At 37.5% G+C, this 20484-nt stretch overlaps 1 protein-coding gene across 13 annotated transcripts in view; it reads left to right on the plus strand.

Moving 5' to 3' along the window:
- cacna1da (calcium channel, voltage-dependent, L type, alpha 1D subunit, a) overlaps positions 1-20484 on the plus strand; it is a 76844-nt gene that overhangs the window by 51538 nt on the left and 4822 nt on the right. For 6 of the 13 annotated variants that reach the window (XM_008409700.3, XM_081607143.1, XM_008409707.3 and 3 more), the window contains 17 exons: positions 5632-5664; positions 6511-6639; positions 6719-6784; positions 7802-7893; positions 7978-8137; positions 8462-8589; positions 8671-8767; positions 8860-8962; positions 9341-9442; positions 11498-11631; positions 13771-13887; positions 15208-15596; positions 16666-16692; positions 18207-18335; positions 18517-18656; positions 19447-19553; positions 19705-20022. In XM_008409700.3, the coding sequence (XP_008407922.1) occupies positions 5632-5664; positions 6511-6639; positions 6719-6784; positions 7802-7893; positions 7978-8137; positions 8462-8589; positions 8671-8767; positions 8860-8962; positions 9341-9442; positions 11498-11631; positions 13771-13887; positions 15208-15596; positions 16666-16692; positions 18207-18335; positions 18517-18656; positions 19447-19553; positions 19705-20022 (2271 nt within the window). The remainder of the gene's footprint in view (positions 1-5631; positions 5665-6510; positions 6640-6718; positions 6785-7801; positions 7894-7977; positions 8138-8461; positions 8590-8670; positions 8768-8859; positions 8963-9340; positions 9443-11497; positions 11632-13770; positions 13888-15207; positions 15597-16665; positions 16693-18206; positions 18336-18516; positions 18657-19446; positions 19554-19704; positions 20023-20484) is intronic. The other 7 variants (XM_008409702.3, XM_008409709.3, XM_008409710.3 and 4 more) reach the window with 3 other exon arrangements.

Genomic DNA, 20484 nt, shown 5'->3' on the forward strand with positions numbered 1-20484 from the left:
CAGGATGAAAGAAAGTTTGTTAGGGTTTTGTTAAGAGCACACAAAATATTTTACTTACTTTTAAAATTTCTATAAAGAGCATAAATGACTTTTGGACCTAAAAATATATTTTTTTCTTTCTGCAAAGACTAAATGTAAGGTGTTTGGGATTTCAGTTTAAGGCACTTGAAACTCAAGCTGTTCCTTGCAATCCTTAGGGACATACTTTTAGTAAAATATGTATGATTTTAAAAGCTATAAGGTGAAGCTCCTCATAAACAGCTAAGATTTTTTTGAGTCTGGTTATGTGGAGTGGTTGTGAGCAGTCTTTATCTTACCTGCAGCACACAGCAGTTTGAGTTGTCCAATGTTGGAGAAAAATTGATTATTTTTTTCTTTATTGTAAAAGCAAAACAACAGCCTGCTGGAGTGGGGCCGCTTCCCAACATCTCTAAACTCAAAAGCTAGCTAATTATAATTTTGTTCTGTTTTTTTTTGGCCTGTATACATGTAAAAATGTGTTGGAGTGTTAAAATAATAACACTTCTTCAAATGTGAAAATGTAGCAAAAATAATTTCATTTCATAGTAAATCAGCTTTTTGGACATGCAAAAAAAAGAATAAAATAAAATAATGATACTCATTAGGATCCTCTAAGAGCCTAAATCTCATATGTACCCCAACAACTAAGTTACTGCAAAAACTATTCAAATATTCTATGACTCAGCAAAAATGTTGCTTAATTTCATTTTATGCTGTACAGAAGCTTTGTCTACACTAATAAAAAAATCACTCACAATATAATAGTGAATGGTTGAACTGGCAGCAACCTGTGCTGATTTTATTAATTCAACTAAAACATTCTTCAGTACTTGATGGCACTCCTATATGCTTCATTCAGCAGATGGTTTTACAATCATCTTGCATTTCCACACTTTAAACCCGCATAATAAATAGGACGGCCAGCATATAGACATGAGAAGATAAGAAACAGTGTCCCAGCATCTTCAAGTTCCCTGATTAAAAAGCACTTTAGGCTCAACAGTGGAGACTTTCTGACTGAGTAAAAAGTAAGGCAGTATTAAAGCTATTAAAATACATTCAGTTGTTAAAAGGGAAGCCATTTTGCGGCGTTACGTTTCCATCAGAAGGTCATTCAATTGACTATGAGGTAAGAACTTATCTTTACATCAAAAAATCTATGAGACAACTGCAGGTAAGATGCCGACTGCCAATAAATACTCCACAGAACCCCACCAATTTAGCAGTCCCTCCCAAATAATCACTTTCAGACTTCAACGACTTTAACCCTCTTCTTCCCTTCCCGAGTGCTCTCATGTCTGAGCTGCAGTGCTGTTTTTCTGGAGTAACAATCAGTGTTTTTGAGTGTTGCATGACTGTGTTAATGAACACTAACTTTGCTTAAAAGAACAAATCATTGTGAGTTTTCAGGTTCTCTGTGTTATGCATGTGTGTTTAACATGTGTTCAGTGTTTAATCCAGCTGTGAGTGTGTGTAGGACTGAGGTTGTGAATTTCACAAGAGCATTCATGTTTCAAACACACCTTCCATGACATTTATTTCTGCGTAACCTGCACGCCTGTCTTTAACTGAATGCTTCATTTAATCGTAGCAGCTGGTGTGTGTTGTGTGTTTGTCTTGCACATCGTCCATATTTTCAGCTTTTCTCCAGGCATGAGTTAAACAGCCTTTTAAGATTCTGGCCTGAGCTCACTAATTGCATGTTGGTGGGTCAGACAGTCATCTCATAACCTACCATCCTTCCCACGTCTGCCTCTCACAGATGACAGTCGGCCACGCAGTCCCTACCCTTCCGGTCAGTGTTTTCCATAGAGCCTTGTGAAGTTTGTGCTTTTTGTTTGTTTGCTTGCTGTCCCCATTACTTTTTTTTTCTCCAGACAGAATGGCCCTGGAGTTAAAACTAGGAAATTCTGCACAACATTAAGGATTACATAAGCAAAATGATTTTTTATTTTTTTTAACTGAAGCTGAGATTTTTATCAAGACATTAATGATGTTCTTACCTTAAAGTTGTGTGAGAAACTGTGGCTTTGCTTACAGCTGATATTTTTGGGAATGGATCAAGTCATGTAGTGACCTGGAAGTAATTCAATTGCAACCGAATAGACAAATCAAATGAAGGATTTTAGCATATTTGCTATAAAAATGCACAATTAGAGGATTGGCTAATTAGAAGCACCTTTTCCTATTGAATGTGAATGACGCCAGCTGAGTCTGAGGTTCTTTGATGATCTTGTGTTTGTGTCTCTTTGAGTGACTGTTTCTGTGTTTTGTTCTGTCTCTCTGTAGTGAGCTCTTAAAGCTCTGAATGGAGCACATGTGTAGCGCAGGTGTGTAGACTCCAGTCAGGTGCATGAACTCTTGCCACAGTAACTGTCTGTTTTTTCCTCTTTTCTCCCCTCTCACTCTCCTGCTTTATTATTTAAAGGTGCATTTTAATAAATTAGAAAATCATCAAAACGACAATTTATTTCAGTAATTTAGTTCAAAAGGAGAAACTCCTTTATTAGATAGATTCACCTCAAAATGTTATGTGATGGTTGAACACATTCCTGGCAGATGGTTAACAGACAGACATCGATCCCCTCCACAAGGAGGGTGAACCAAAAAGGTAATTCCTAAGCAACCTAGTTCTTTACAGAGTACTGTATCCAAGCATAATAATGGAAAGTTGAGTGAAAGGAAAACGTTTGGCTGTAGAAAAAGGTCCACAAACAGCAGGAGTAACTGAGGCTTTAAGAGGATGTTAAAGCAAAACCCATTCAAGGTGCAGATTTTGGATCCATTCAGAACTGAGCAATCACAGATAATCAAATCCTGGACATGAGCTACAGCTGGTACATCCTTTGTGTTAGGGTGCTTCTGACCAGAGATAACAGTGTTTAACTTGGGGCAATGAGAATTTTTTTTAGAAATCAAGCTTCCAGAGTGTAGAGTAAAAGTGAAGAGGCACAGGATCCAAGATGCTTTATCTTCAAAGTGAAGTTTCCACAACCAGCGACGATTAAAACCACAGAGAAGCTGCTGAGCATGAAGATGAGAAATACCAAAACAAGTAAATCAAGAAAGATGAAGGCTGCCTGTAAAGGAGCCTATGATTCCTGAAAGCATGGATGTACTTTTGGCTGATACTTTTGCAAATCATAATGCTTACATTTCAGAGAAACTAAATTTTGCTAGCTGTCCATCATAATCACTAAAACTAACACAAATAAAGTGATGACATATATCCTTCCCAATCTTTCTAATACACAAGTTTCACTTTTTGAATGGATTTAGTGAAATAACTTTTGAGTTACATTTGTATTTACTGAGAGGCACCTGTATCTTGTTTTGTCTTCTGTCCCAGCATTTTTCTCAGTTGCTGGCCTCTTCCTCTTCCTCTCTTGTTTTCTCTCTTCCCTCTGTGTCGCTCACCTGTTTCTCTCTGCACCGGACTGTGAGAGCGCCCTGCTGTGGCACTTTAATTTCAGGGCACTACTGGTATGCATGGTTTGCTGCTTTGCTCTGAGGTCACCGCTGGCTCTAAATCATTTGAATGTTTTGCGCGTGTGCGTGCAGTGCTACCCCAGCGACGCGGTGACGCAGAACGCATGCTCCATTAACGCTGCGGCCAGGATTACCTAAAGAACCTCCTCGAGCTAATTCTGAGTTGCTTTTATTTTTAGTTAAATCATCTCCGTTTATTTCTGCAACTCATGCTGACGGTTTGTTATGCTGAGGAATTGGAATGACGCCACATCTGTCTGGAGTATTATTTGTTTGTTTGTTTTGTTTTCAGTGCTCAGCATTATAAAAAAAATCACCTTTTCAGTCGTTAATAAAGCTTTCTTCAGTTTTAAAACATCATTCAGTCCATCCACACCACTTGATTAACCAGTGCTGTCTTGAACCTTGACCCTTTACAAATGTTTGCTCATGAATCAAAAAGTGTGTGTATGGGTGCAAATATGTGTAAAAATATTGAATTTTGTTGTGTAAAAGGATATGCAGTGCTGTGCAGATATCTTGAATAATTTAAGATTTTGCTGCCAAATATTTGGTGTCTTTTTATGCATCCTTGATTGATTATTCTACAGGCTCGCAGGTCTATCAGGTTTTTAAAAAAATCCTTCTTAGCCCAGAACTTGACTATTTTCAGAGATTTTTTTAAGCCAATTCCACCATAAAACAATTTAAACATTAAAATAAGTTGCTAATCAAAGTAATTTATTTAATCATTTAATTTCAGACTCATTTTTGTGAATGTACAACTAATATGAGAAAATTGTTAATGTAAAGTGTTAAAGCCCACAGTAAATCAGCAGTAGTCTGTAGCTTATAAACCAATTTCCTTCACTCCTGATTAAAAGAGATAAAGATTGTTTGCAGACTTCGAGTCTCAAACCACAAGTCTGGAAAGTTTGGTTTGTGACTCAGTTGGAGTTTGAAACTCGAGACTTCGTCTTTTAGGGACAATAACTACGACTACCGCATCCAAGGATGTGCATCATTAGGATATTTTAAAGTGTTAATATCACACAATTCCTCTAGTTGCAGAATGCAATTGGTGAGATCCTCACAGGTTTGGGAACATTCTCTTCGAAATTACCAATAAAATTGTTACCTTTGCAAGGAGTAGATGTGGCTTTGCATAAGCTGTAGAGTGAAGTTGCTTTGAAAGAATAATTGATTGTAGCATTTTTGCTGATAAGTTTTTATTTTTGTCATACTCTCGTCCACATTACGCATTCTGTACCGTCTTGAACAAAAAATGAAAAAAAGTAGCAAGAGTCTAAAGAAAAACTGAAATACTTTCTTAAAGCCTGGGGAGCCATTTCAAAATATTCCAAGAAAATCTAACATCTGAATAATAAGTATTTTGAAACTATCTGTAGTGTGTTACATAGTTATAGATTAAACATGTTAATTTAGCTACCAAACAGTCTCACACATGTTCAGCTGTGTAATTTGTGCCTGCATTAATGAACTATGCTCACATTTTATGGTTTTTGTGTCCAGTAAGATAATTTTTCTGAAGTCCATTTGTCAGAATTAAAAACCTGAAAGGGTTTATAATGAAAACACACAAGTCCCGGGTGTGTAAGAGCAGCTTTTATCACATCATCATTTCACAAGATTTATGTGAGTTAGGACACTTGCCATCAACATTGTTTAAATCTCACCAAATACATCTATCTCTCCATGGTATCCGTTTAGTCCCATGAGTAGTGACCGCTACACTGGGGGGTTGTGATAAAGTTGTGTGCCAGTCGTACGTGTTAATAAGTCTTTTATTGTTGTTTGTCACTCTGATGTCTAATTGTTAAGTCCTGCATAATGTTAAGCTGACATCTTGTGTTGTGGAGTGTTTAGTATCTCCATAAGGTAATGCCTGCCAGTAAACAGAGTTTCCATAGATAAATACTTGTCTGTCTTTGTCCAAGATGATGCAGGAGACATGTTTGTCCTGTCAGATGAGAAGAGTAGTGACTTTGTGCTGTCTCTGTCTTCTAACTGACATTTGCTGGCGTTTTGTGACAATAACTTCACATGTAACATGTTTGACCAAATATATGTGAGACCTGCCGGCTCTGTCTAAGTCATTAATACAGGTCTTTGATTTTAAAGCCAACGGAGACTCCTCAGGTGGATGAGATGGGGGTAAGATGCTTTGCCCCCCATGTCAGGGCCATGCCATGTTTGGATTTGCATTTCTTTTGTTGTTCTGTCTTCTCATCCTTTTTTATCAATTGCTGATTTCAGCTTCATTTATCTTGTCATTCACATCGTCTTTAATATACTTTTCTTGCATCTACTTCCTTAGTTTGTTTACATATATCCTCAGAACATTGGCTTTTCATTATTCCTAAATGTTTGGAGTTATTTGGAAGAAGGGGTGTCACTCAAACGTGACACTTGTCTCCTGTCGAGTGGGGGTGGCATTGAGCCCCTCTTCACGTTTGTACTGTTGACACGGCTTCATGGTCTCTGCCTCCGTTCTGGCGGCGGGTAGTAACCCATGGATGAGCCTCTGGGATCAGGTCACCCAGCTGTGACCTGTGAACCTCCCGGTCGACCCGCTCGGGTTGGTCCCACTGTGACTCCGCATGCAGTGACTCTGGACTGAGGGTGCCATGCTTGAATAGATATGTCCTGTCAAGTATGGCAAGGTTTTTCTCCAGCATGCCTGCCTCCTTGCTTCCTCCTCCTTTTTAGGTCTGTGCAGGAACAGAGAACGTGGCCGTGCTTTGAACACAGACCTGCAGAGACATATCGGCTACAGCTGCACTGCATTACAAACCTTATTACGGTTTTAGAAACTGCCTGCCAGGGCTTTGCTCCAATTTCACAGTTAATTTCATATATAAAAGTGCAGTGCTGCTTTGTTAGCCCATATATAACTGGTTTGAAGGTCTCCGCTCATCCAGCAAAGCACAGTCAGGCACTCTTGACTCAGTCAATGCGCCGCTAATGTCATAATTATTGAAAATATGTTTTAATCTGCAGAACACGGAGGACAGTGCTCGCATCTCCATCACTTTCTTTCGCCTGTTTCGAGTTATGCGGTTGGTCAAACTCCTCAGCAGAGGAGAGGGTATTCGCACATTGCTGTGGACTTTCATTAAGTCCTTCCAGGTGAGGTGGTATTTATATTTAAATACATTTTTTTTTTAAGTTGACATTACTCCTGTTTTACCTATTCTCTGTTTTTCAGGCTTTGCCATACGTTGCTCTGTTGATAGCCATGTTGTTTTTCATCTACGCTGTCATCGGTATGCAGGTTGGTATAGTTGATCTTTCCCTTATTTTTCCTTTAAAAACTGTGTTTAATTGGTATTTTATGTGTCAGACAAGCACAAAATAGTATATAATTGTGATGTTTAATAAAAAGGATACACTGACTTTAAAAAAAAAAATCAGACAAAAGAAGCTTAGCGAATACTTGAATGGCTACTTTTTAGGATATTTTGTTTATACATATATAAATCTTTTTGCTGTATGTCTGTCAGCTTTGCACATTTGGAAAGTGAACTCCATCTCTTTCTTTCTTGCAAAATTGCTAAATCACATTGGATGGACATAATTTCAGAGTAACAGTTGTTAGGTCTTGCCACAAATTCTCAATTAGATTTAAGTTTGTACTTTAATCCAATTCTAGTGTATAAATGCTTTTAAACCATTAAATTGTTGCTCTGACTGGGCATTTTCTCATCCTGTTGGAAGGTTAATCTCAACCAAAGCCTCAAATCTTTTGCTGCTTCTAACAAGTTTTCTTGCAACATCGTCCCATGTGTTGCTCAAACCATCTTTTAGCTGCTATGTCCTTTCTGAAGAAAATCCATCCATCCATTTTCTTTAAACCCTTGTCCCTCTTGGGGTTGGAAGGGGTGGTGGTGTCTATCTCCAGCAAATCGAACCCAGGACCTTCTTGCTCCAAAGCAACAGTGCTTGGAGGCAAGCACTGTTGCCTCCAATTTTCTTCAGCGGGCTGCCACTGTGCAGCCCGCTGAAGAAAATCATCGCAGCAAAATGTTCCCACTACTAATTCACCATGGAGATTGTGTTCAGGGTGATGTGCAGTGTTAGTTTTGCACCAGATCCAGATATTCGCTCTGCATGTGACATAAAGGCCAAAAGAATGGCAAACATTTGTTGCTTTTGTCCTCTCGTCTGCTTTCACAATAACGTGACATAATGTGGAAAAGTTTAACGGGGATGAATAATTTTGCAACGCTCTGTGACTCGATGTAATAAAGAGTTGGTCTAACTTAATTTCCAATAACATTTCTGCATTTAGGTTTTTGGAAAGATTGCCATGGTCGATGGAACACAAATCAACAGAAACAACAACTTCCAGACCTTCCCCCAGGCTGTGCTCCTTCTTTTTAGGTGTGTTATCTGCCGCCTTTAGAAAAATACCTTCGGTTTTTACACTTTCTGGATGTTCATCTGTTATGTCCTCCTGCTTTCCAGATGTGCCACAGGTGAGGCGTGGCAGGAGATAATGTTGGCCTGTATGCCCGGGAAACTGTGTGACCCAGAGTCCGACTACAACCCCGGGGAGGAGATGACTTGTGGCAGTGGATTTGCAATAATTTATTTCATTACCTTCTACATGCTCTGTGCTTTCTTGGTACGTACATTTTCTTTACCGTGTTTAATTTCAGTTAGTTGTATTACTCCTTTCTTGTGTACGTCCTGAACAAGCACAAACACACAGGCGGAATATTTAATTTTTTCTGCATAAAATAGCAAAGGTTTGCCTTAAAACTGTATTTGCAATGTGTTTACTCTTAACCATAGCATTTAATGATGCCATAGTGAGCAACACTCAGTACAAGTTAGTCATGTTTTACATAAATGAGTGTTTTTTGTTTTTTTTTACAACCATAAAATATGACAATATGTTGTAAATGTTATGATACTCTTTTCAAACTACTTTGTCCAATTCCTGCAGATCATCAATTTGTTCGTGGCTGTCATTATGGACAACTTTGACTATCTGACACGTGATTGGTCAATTCTTGGTCCTCACCACCTCGATGAATTTAAAAGGATTTGGTCAGAGTACGATCCTGAGGCAAAGTATGTGTATTGTTTGAAATTTCAGCTTTCTGTCAAACTTTGGCTCTTTGACTTATTAAAGTGCTGCTTCTTGTCGTGCAGAGGAAGGATCAAACATCTCGATGTGGTGACCTTGCTTCGTCGTATCCAGCCCCCTCTTGGTTTTGGTAAACTGTGTCCTCACCGAGTGGCATGCAAGGTCTCTTTTTCTCTGTTCTTATTCATTGATGTCGCTGAGGAAAAAAAATATATTTTTCATGTTAAAAATCTGCATCTGCTTGACTTTTCCAGCGGCTGGTAGCCATGAACATGCCTCTCAACAGTGATGGGACGGTCATGTTCAATGCTACACTGTTTGCCCTGGTGCGCACAGCTCTGAAAATAAAAACTGAAGGTATGAACTTCACATGAATGACTTTACATGACTTTATAGATATGAAGGGAAAGAAAAAGCATTAAAGGTTTTCAAATATTTTTATGAACCATCTCTGAAAAGTGTTTGAGGCATTTATTTTACCTTGCATACATTATCATATAGACGTTATAACAGACATTATATTTTATTTGAAGAATTAAAAACATATGGTTTGTCACACAAAACTCAATTTTGTTAACATTTTTGATTGTGATATGAAAAAAAGTGAAAATTGTTAGAGGTTGAACACATTGCTAGGCACTTTATTATTCCAATAATTCATCTTTGCAGAGTTTGTTGTCAAGCTGTAATTTCTGGCTGGATTTCTGGTTTCTCACAGTGTTTTCTGACATTCAGGTAACCTGGAACAGGCCAATGAAGAGCTGCGGGCCGTCATCAAGAAAATCTGGAAGAGAACCAGCATGAAGCTGCTGGACCAAGTGGTGCCTCCTGCTGGTGGTTAGTGGAACTGACTCTTATTTGTCAATAAACTCACACTTAATAAACGGCATTTAGAGAAGGACAAGCACATAAACACGATTTGCAGCCATGCTGTTCACAAGTTATTACTAACTTCTCTCATATGAAAGTTTGTTTGATGAAGACAAACCAATGTGTATCTGCTCTGCTCACGTTCTCCTGGTTGTCCTCTCAGCAGTTCGTCTTTTATATGTGTATTTTGTCCACACTCCTTCCTCCCGCCCCGGATGCTGATGGAGACCACTGACTATCTGCTGGGCTTTGGGTTGCATGGCCTTGTAGACCAATGTGCAGATGCATGCTTCTCTCTCTCTCTCTCTCTCTCTCTCTTTCTCTCTAACTAATACTCTGTCCCTTCTCTCTCTGCTGTCTCTCGCTCTCTGACTCGCTCCGTTGTCTGAATTTCTTGTCTTTTACTCACCGCTTGAGCTTTTACAGCTTTATCCTCCTCTCATATATCTCTGTATCCAAAAACTCTGAAGCACTTCAGAATATTCTGAAGCAGTTCTGTTTTAGGGTGGTGGCATGGAACTAGTGTTGCCTCTCTGTCCAATCTCTGTCCCCAGCGTGCTTGTTCAAAGTGACTCAGACCCCTGCTTCAGAATGATTCTCACGCTCTCTCACACACACACACTTTAGTTCTGCAAAGAAATTAAAAAGAACAATGCAAGACAACATCAATGCACAGCTTTCAACGTAGTATGCAATGTTAGTACTTTTAGTATTAGGCATACATTGTGAAAAGAGATCTGACATGTATGATGCTTAAAGTAGATCTGCATGTTTGCATGTGCAAAAGTAGAACATTTATTTGCAGTGGGTTGGAACACCTTGTTGCCTTCTAGTGAAAATAGCATAGAGTTTATAATAAAGTTTATAATATTTATAATAAATGCTGCAGGTTTTCTATGATGGAAGATTTAAACCACTTCTATCTTTATAACTTCCTCCAACTAGCCCAGCTTTTATAGCATATATATATATTTTTACCAAATAATATTTTTTGGTCATGATTAAGAGTTATTCTGACTTTAAGACTCTTGGAAAAAAAAAGTTCGCCGTTGGATTTTTTTTTACTCCATTTCTATCAACCTTATGTATCTGATAAATATATGGAAATGTAAAAATTGGAGGACAAGAGAAGTTGTTTAGGTGGCTTGGAACTAATAAGGTTTTACTTAATGATATTCCTCATTTTAAATGTAATAAATCCAAAATAAATTCATAGCATTGTATTTGTTTTTGTAAAAATGTAAACATTTACTAAAATATCTGTAATCTAGCTAACATTATGGCAAAACAGGTCCGACTACAATGCTTTATAAACTTGGCTGATCTTAAACGTGCCCTGAGAAAATGTTGGTATCATTTATTAAGAAGTGAACTTGTTATTATTCCAACTTACACTATGAGGAAGGACAAAGTGTAACCATTTCTTTTACATGTTTGTTGCTTGTAATTACTAAATTATTATCTGGAAGTAGTTTTAAATGGATAAAAAACAGATTTGTTTGATAAACAGCAATTCCTTATAGGATTTCAGACTTTCAGAATCAGTGACGTAAAAGAATAGGAGCAGGTTGTGTGTCTTTGTCATTAATTGTAGATAAAACACAGATTCACCCCATCAGTTAAGGCACCTTTCACTGCCTGAGTGATTACTACTTCAAAGTTAAGCCGAAAGTAAAAGAAAAGAAAATAACCTCTGAGCTGATATTCACAAGAAAAATACAGCCAATTCCAAAGATTTAAGACCTTTAGCCAATACTATGCACCCAGATGTTAAATTTACCTTTAAAAGCAATTCACATGCAAAAACATATTCAAAAAAGTTTTTCGCCATTTTTATATTTGGCCCACAGTTTATATACTATCGGTATGAATGTGTCTGACACACTGAGAACGCCTCTTCCATGCTCAGCTAAAACCTCAAGGGACGTGGGGGGAGGAAGGCCTCTCCTCCTCCTCCCTCCCAGGCTGCTGTGTGTCGTGACCTGCTGACACAGGAAGCATTTGTGTGGTCTGTTCACTCAGATGATGAGGTAACCGTGGGGAAGTTCTATGCCACCTTCCTGATACAGGACTACTTTAGGAAATTCAAGAAACGTAAAGAGGAAGGCCTGGTGACTGCGCACCCTTCCCAGAACAACACAGCCATTGCCCTGCAGGTGAGTGCTTGTGTGTTTCTGTGAGAAAATGATCTGTGTGTGTGTGTGTGTGCGTGCGTTTGTGTGTGTGGATTAAGAAACGATCAATAAAAACTGTGAGAATGGATCTAATAAAAGTCTGTAACATGTCTTTTTATGCATTTCACTCAGATATCATCGAGTATGCTAATGTCTATGATTTGTGATCCAGCAGGGCGTTCATGATCTTGGTGTACAGTATGAATTTGTTACTGTGGTTTATGTGTCTCTAATTTGTGCCTTTGGTTTTCTCCTGTGTCTTTACATATCATACATGTTCATGTTAAGCATGTATCATTGTCTCGAGCACCACTTCACGGGTTTTCTGTGCATCACAGTTCACTTCTCATATAGTTCACAAAGCTCTGGCTATTTTTGTTAATTTACTACATTGATATATGGCTTAGGTATTTCCATATATCTTGTAGTGCACAGTGTACAACATGAAGTGCACACCATATAGTTTATTTATCACTTTGTATTGGCAGGTGGGAAATTATTTTAACATGCACTTACACAGAGGAGAGGTGTGGAGGAAAAGTTGTTGCTGGGGAACTACAACACTCACTTTGCCACTAAATGTCAGGAAGGACACTAGATTTAAAAATTTTTATTTTTTTATTTTTTTTATTTTTATTTTTTCATATTTTTTGGAGTATGCTGCACAAGGCTGTTTGATTACAGGTGGTCCAACAGGGTAAAAAGCCAAAAACAAACAATGTTTAGTTCAGTTTAATGGGAAAACCCAAAGCAGATTCTTCAATCACAAGCTTTCCCTCCTTATCAGCAGGAATCAGTGGAGCAAGTTTAGCTGGAATGCCATCAGTGACACCCACAGCTTCAGCTTAACTTGTCCTCTATCGTCTAATAATACTTTTACAGCTTTGGTTCTTACCTTTCTGTTCTTAAGAGAAACGGAACTTTTGAATTGTAAAGTGGAGCTATCTGGTTGTCAGACCAGCAATCCTTCTAAAGCAGATTTATGGCATCTTAAATATTCTTTAATATGTAAAATTTAATAGCATTTCATGCAAACACGGTTTTATGAAATTCTCCTTTGGAGCATTACATTGGATAACTTGCACAACTGTTGAGGTATTTTTTCCACAATTCAATGAAGTTTCATGTGCCATATTTCTGTGAATGAGTGCACCTGAATTAATAGCCAGTTGCTTTCCCAGACTGAATTAATGTGGCTCCCAAATGTTTTATGTTTGAATTAAGTTTTAAAAGTCTAAAGAATATTTGTCAAATGTTCATGTGTTGAATGAAGGCGGAGGAAAAGCAGTTAAGGATTTTAATTCATACCATACACCTTTCAAAAACGTTTGACTTCCCTGGGGCTTGATCTTCAGGTAATACAGATTTACACCGCACATACACACCATGACCAAGAAATTTACTGAAACATTTCCTACAACACACAGCAGCATGCTGGATGTTTAAAATGTTCTCTTTTGCTTGGATGTGATTGATCAGAAAATCAGAACCACAATCTAAAGGTCTGTGATCAAAGCTTAGTTCAACAATTATTTCAAGTTTAAAAAATGTGTGGTAGTTTAGTTTTATAGGGAAGAACCATTCCAACATATCTGTTTCAAGAATGACATATATTAATGTGTTTCTGTTTGAGCTTTCATAGAATCTGACTTAAAAAGAATAATGCTAAGCCAATTAAATATGGTGCTGGCAAGTAAGTCTAAGATTTTTATACATAACATTAGCTGTAAAGCTTCATGTAAGAAAGCATCACACAAGTCGCAAAAGAGAAACGTGTAAAGGCTTTACGTAGTTCTGAAACTAGATTCCAACAAACAGAATGCAATTACTCTGTTTTATGCTGAACATTTAATCCGTAAATTTCACTCAAAAACTTTTTTAAAATCTTGTTTCTGTTTGAGACATGTTAGGAAGGTATTTCTCAACTTATCTAAAAAAAACTAACACTTGTCTCTGTCTCTGTGTTGTCATCACCTCAGTCTGTCAGAGTTGTAAATGTCAGGTGCTGCCCAGCGTAGGTGTGTGTATGCTTAGTGTGCGTGGTGGCTGTGACTGTACAGTTGAGCTGTAAGATGAACGCCGCGGCCTTCGCGCTTAGGCCTGTTGTTGTCATGATTACAGGCTGGCCTTCGCACGCTGCATGATATTGGGCCTGAAATTCGCCGAGCGATATCATGTGACCTGCAGGATGACGAGCTAGTTGACTTTATTCCAGAGGAAGACGAGGAAATTTATAGGGTAAATGATTTAACCCTGCATGAGGGGGGAAATGTTTGGTGCAAAATTTAGGTTTATGGTAACGTGTCAGTTTGTGTTTTACCGGTAATGCACAGTTTACATGTAGCTGCAGATGTACATACAGAATATTTAAAATCTAAGTTTAACAGCCTTTGCAAACTGTAAATTTTTGTTTTCCTTTGCTTCAGATCTGTTTTCCATTTTTTTCTAGGCATGGGCCAGTTTTCAGTAAAAACTTGTGTCGCGATTTTAAAAAGCTAAAGCTACTCATGGTAAACATTTACCACTTCTCCCATACCTGTTAGTTTCCACAGAAGCATAAAAAATGGTCAAAGGTTTATGTAAAACCTAATTATTTTATATAAAAATCTGAAATAAACTTTCAAATGAGACGGAGATCATTTATCTAGTTTAATAATAGCAGAATTTTAGTGAATATGTAACAGTCAGATTGTTGTTCATTTTTAAATGTCCAAATCTGTTTTGCTGCTGAGCTTATATTGTAAAGTTTGTCTCAGACATTAACCAAGAGGGTCTCTTGCACAGTTTAAAAAAAAAAAATAAAGTCAACTTCTTGGTGAAAAGTTTAGCTATTGAAAACTTTTCTTTTCCAGGCCAAATGTTATATTTGAAAGCATTTCCTTTACAGTTTTGGTTCATTTCAATGAAAAAAATGTATAAAAATCAAGCACAAGTGAGTTTGTAAATCAAACTCAGTTATCAGTTCATAACAATTTATGAGTTCAAACTTGTTGTCTTGTCTTTAAACCTGAGGTTGAATTTAGATTTTAGCCTTGGTTTTGGTTTTGATCAGTTCCTAGCTGCCACTGATTTTATACACTACCTGCCTGTGTTATTTTAGTCAGAAGTATGTGGGCATCAAAACCAAAATACATAAGAAATATGGTAATATTACCCTAAAATTACCTATGATGTAACAGTAATATACTATTGTACTTTGTGATATATTTAAGCAACAGTAGAAATCATAGTTATACTTGTTTTAACAGAGTTCAGTTGTGTCATAAATTGTACATATTTTTATCTAAAATAGTAATTCAATAAAACTCTGGTATTTTCTTAATCATAACATCAGTTCTGGCCCATGCCTAGTTTCTTGCTTCCATCAGTTGTAATAATCTCAACAGTGCTGTCATTTTACTCGCATATCATGTCATGAACCAGCTTTTAAACCTACTTTTGCACAACATAACTCTTGAAATGACGGCAGTTTTCCAGCTGAACAATATCAGTCTGTTTCTCAGCTGTTGTATGGGAGTAAGAGGCTCTTGTGGTTTTGCTTTGGACGTTCTTCTGCAGCGTAACGGCGGCCTCTTCGGTAACCACCTAATGAACGGCGGTCACCGGCGAGCCAACGGCCATCAGACCAACACCACACAGCGCCCCCTGCAGGTGCAGCCCCCGCCTCACTATGCTCACATGGAGCAGCCAGTGGGGCGCCTTTCTCGAGCTAACGCAATGGCTCACCCCAACCACCATCACCACCATCACCACCATCATCACCGCCACCACAACTCCTACGGCAAATCTCCCAAATCCACCAACATCAACTTGAACAACGCCAACATGTCCAGTCTGCCCAACGGAGGACACCATATCTACTACGAACGTGCTCCGCCAAACGGTTACCCAGGTTTACGCACCTCCTACTACGACTATAACAAGCCACGGTCGCCCCAGGGTCAAAGGTAGACACACTGATTTTTAACCCTGTGATAAATTGCAGCATGGAATGCACAATTAATTTATCCCATCTTGGATTCCCATCATTGCACCCGTCTTTCCTAACCTTTGTTTACACTTTTTATTTTATTTTTATAATTAAAAGTGTGGATAGAATTACAAAAATACAAGAAGAGAAATCAGATATTGCTGTTATGTTTTCTCTTTCAGACTCTTTCTTGGTGTCTTTTGCTCTGAAACTAGAAAAAGACAAAACAGTTGAGCATTCAGATCAGAGGTTGGCATTTCGGCTGTTGCTTTGGTTGACTGAATCGCTGTCTGATTCACCGTTTTACCCTCTGGTTGATGATGGATTCCTTAGTTTTATTAAGACATTAGAAAAACTTTATAAGCGCCACAAATGATCACTTCATTCATAATAATTATCTCATAATTTACTTCTTTATATTAAGTCATTCTGAGAATAAAGTGGGTCAAAATTTTCATCAGAGAAGCAGAAATGCTGATCTCTTCTTTCATGTTCATCTTTTTAAATGTTTTCTTTGTACCTCAGAAATATATATATTTATATTTTTTGCTTTTTCTCTGGTCTTAAAGGGAACTACAACAAAGACCTCAGTCTGTGTTATAATATTTTTATCAGCCTGTTGACCAAATAATAAATGACGAGCCTTTGTTTACAGAATGAATTTAATCAGTGACCAACATCGTATTATTCATATATTATGTTTCCTTCGCTGTTGTAACATTTGAAGAGTTTCTCTTAACCCTAAATAAGTTTGAAGAGCAATTTTATTGCTTTGTCTTTATGCATGAAGAATACGTTTTATTGAATGAACAGAAAAAGCTGAACTGCCCTACAGCTTCATTCTCTGTCCTCTTCATATATATATATATATATATATATATATATATATATATATATATATATATAAATGCTGTATATGTTTCATATACTGTATGAGATATATATATGTCCCTCCTCCTCCTCCTCCACCCTTTTCTCTATGTTCTCCTTTTCTCCTTCCTTACTAAAATGCTTTCTCTCAATCATCCCTCTGCTCTCTTGGACAGAAGGCGCTACTATGAGACGTATGTTAGGTATGTTGTTTTATTAGGCTTTATGTCTAAAAGGCATTAAATGGGCTGTTTTTGTTTCATTTTGACATGGACGGCTGCATTCTTGCTAAGTCCATAAAATATGGTGATATGAGTCATATTATTCCTAAACACCAAAAAGTTTATTGCAAGAATATTCTGGAACAAGATTAACAATACATTTCAGTTTGACATCACAAGATATTATTTTTTGCTTTATTGATGTGGCTTTTTCCCTAAAATTAGTCAGTTTATTACTTTGAAAGTCTGATTAATCTGTTACTGCCATTATTCAGTTTTATTAAAATTTACTTTGAACGTTCACACAATCATTGATATTTTACAATAATATTTTGCTGAGTGCAGTTATTTTTAATTAAGTAATTGAATCATTCTTAAAGAGCAAATCTTTTTTTATTAAATTGCCTCTGTTGTGTTACAGAAAACATTTGGCAACAGTGTCTCCCTATAGATTTATGAATGATTAATTAATGCTTAGTAAAAAATAAATTCAATTTAGTGAAAATGAGTTAATAGTGAGCATGGGCAGAAAAACAAAGTAGCATCAAATTGAGTTTACTCTCTTTTTTTAAAAAAACCATTCAGGTCAAAACATGATGGAAATTATTTTTTTCTTGTATTTCTGGTTCTGAATTTATGTTTATTTTAATCTCAATTGTTCAAAATCATACAGGAGAGTTCACACTGTCATTACTTATTAAACAAATGTTTATAATCCTCAATAATCTGAAGTAATGCTTTAAGGAAGATTGTGTCAAAAGTTTCATACGGCTTTGTAAGGAAACAATAAGGTCATAAAGGCAACAACTATTTCAAGTTATTGCTTTTAGAGGTCATCAGGTTAATTTTTCTCACACTGCATTTATTTGATGCCTTCATCTTTTTTTTAGTAGATACTAACATAGATTTAGATTTAATAATGCATTAATCTTGTAGAATCAATCATTTTAAAATATCCTGATAGGTAAATCCTTCGATTTGAACAAATGATGTACTTGCATTTTCTTTATTCTGTAAATTGCTCACTAAAACACATCAAGGAGAAATCAGTATACTTATTTAGGGTCTGTTTTGCGACTTTACATACGTTCTCCTTTAAATATTGGTTACAAATTTTGGAGTTAAGTAAACTGGCCCTAATGCTGAACCTGTGAGCTGCAGGAAGCAAAAAGATGGACTGACTTTGAGCAAAGCTCAGGGTCCATTATTTCACAGCACATTAATATAACTTTGAGCAAAAATTTTATTAATCGCTAAAACTTTTTATATTCCAAATTTCCCATGCGCTGTCATAAAAACACATTTTAATTCATCTAATGGTGAGCGTAATGTCACAGATGCTTGTTCTGCATCTTGAAATGTCTTGTTGATTTCATGTGGTAAATATTTAGAAGGGTTGTCTCTGGCTTTTGCTGTCCCCTAAAAGGCTTTTGTCTGCATGGGCCGTTGAAAAAGCAGAGTGAACACAAAAACCCTTTCGCCTGATCGTCCCTCAGGTCCCAGAGAGGAGACGGCCATCACCCCACCATCCGCAGGGAGGAGGAGATCGAAGAGGATCGTCTCTCTGGGGAATATTACAGCGGAGAGGAGTTTTATGAGGAGGACAGCATGCTGTCAGGGGACAGGTGCTACTTTGTCTCACTTTCTCTTTCTCATGGTGTCGATTACAGGGCGACGATGTTTTCACTGAGGTTTTAAGTTCTGTTTTATTTTGCAAGCATCCAACGGCATGTCCAAAACATTTTTGACTGCTGTTTGTGCAGATTTCTAAGGAGAAACTTTTTTTTTTTTCATCTAAACCTGCAGATATCAGACCAGTGACACGGAGTATGAAACTCCGAAAGGCTACCACCACCCTGACAGTTACTATGACGACGATGAGCAGCCTCTCTACCGGGACTCACGGAGGTCACCAAAGAGAAGACTGCTTCCTGCCACACCTCAAGGTGCTGCATGATCCTACCGAGGCACAAAACCTACAGTTTGTGATAAAAACGTGGAATTATGCAAAGATAAAATAGTTTATCCCTCCAAATCCTAAGCACAAGTTGGGATTTCTGAACAAATTTATGTCCATTATTAAGCAAAATGCTTCATCAAGTCCTCATGTGAAGTCTTTATATATTTGTATTAAATACAGCAACTTGATAATGCTGAGATGATAACATTTATGTAATAAAAACAACAGCAAATGAAAGAAAATAACTCACTTGAATAAGTACTAAATTAAAAATATACGCGTTTCAATTTAGGAGTGTATTTGGAAATATGCCACAAATTAATAAAAATATAAAATCAAAACAAATACTTATCAAAATTTTAAAAACACGTCTAAAATAAAACATTAATCCTTTTTCATTGCACGTTTGTTTTTAGATGTGAAATAATTAATTTTGAAATACATACCGTGCGTTAAGAATTTTGAATATATTTCTAAAATATCAGTTCATTTAAAAACAGACATTTTCCTTATTTTGTTTGTGAAAAGGCTTACATTAATTTTAACTACTTTGTTTTAAAACAGTGGTGTAATTGTTCGCTCCTTAAGTAAAAATGTTGATTTTTTATTTAATAACATTTTTCATGCATTGTGAAGAAAGATATTAGCCTGCGTGAAACCTGTTTTCATTCCCAAACGGAAAAAACAGGAAATAAAACCTGTTTTGGATGAATAAAAATTAAAAAAAAATGTTTTTAATGATTTATGTAATTCCACTTTTTGTCTCATTCGATCAGGTCACAGAAGGCCTTCCTTTAACTTTGAGTGTTTGCGCAGACAAAGTAGCCAGGATGAGCTTCCACATCAGCGTACTGCTCTACCACTGCACCTTATGCAGCATCAGGTGATTCATGTCTGCTTTCATTTTGTGTTTCAGACATTTCAGTCGTAATTCTGGCAGAAATAATCTCTTTAGATGGTCTTGGACCAGAGCTGCCACGTTTCCTGTCTGCATGCACGCAGAGCTGAAATGTTTTCATCTCCTCACCGCTCAGGTAATGGCTGTAGCAGGCCTGGACTCCAGCAGAGCCCACTGCCTCTCCCCCACCCGCTCCACTCGCTCCTGGGCCACACCTCCCGCCACCCCGGCCAGTAAAGACCAGTCGCCGTACTACACCCCCCTCATCCGGGTGGACCGTCCTCACAGGGAGAGCATCTCTGGCAGCCACGTGTCTGTGCGCAAGAGCTCCTGGTACACAGACGATCCAGAGTATTCCCAAAGGACGTATTCGCCCATCCACCTGCAGGTTCCCCCGGAGTACCACCACCAGTACCACCAGAAGAGAGGCAGCGCCACCAGCCTTGTAGAAGCGGTCAGTGTCAAGCCGGTTTTATGTTGTTGCACATCCAAGCGTAGATGTATTTTCTTAGGATTTCATGTGATAGATTAACAAAAAGTAGCAAAAAATAGAAATGTACACGGTTTTCTAATTTAGGTAATAATCTGAAATATGTAAAATGCATTTCTATTTAACCCTTTCTTCCCTGACACACCTAAGTAAAATGTAGAGCAATCACCTGCCTCTAAAAGTCGGTTTATTAGTAACTCTGGAGGAGCTGCAGAAATCCTCCGGTGGGAGAATCTGCTGACAGGACATCTAAAGGTTGTGCACTCCACAAATCTGACCACTACAAACCGATAAGATGAGATGAGAACTTTATCGTCCTTAGAATAGAAATGTAATTTACATAATCTGTCAGATGCCTCCCATAAAAAAACAACATGTGTCACACAGCATCATAAACATTCATTATAATTTAAAAACAAAGCTACA

Source organism: Poecilia reticulata, chromosome 5 (genome assembly GCF_904066995.2).
Source record: "Poecilia reticulata chromosome 5, P_reticulata-male-v2, whole genome shotgun sequence".
In the NCBI taxonomy this organism is placed as follows: Eukaryota; Metazoa; Chordata; class Actinopteri; order Cyprinodontiformes; family Poeciliidae; genus Poecilia; species Poecilia reticulata.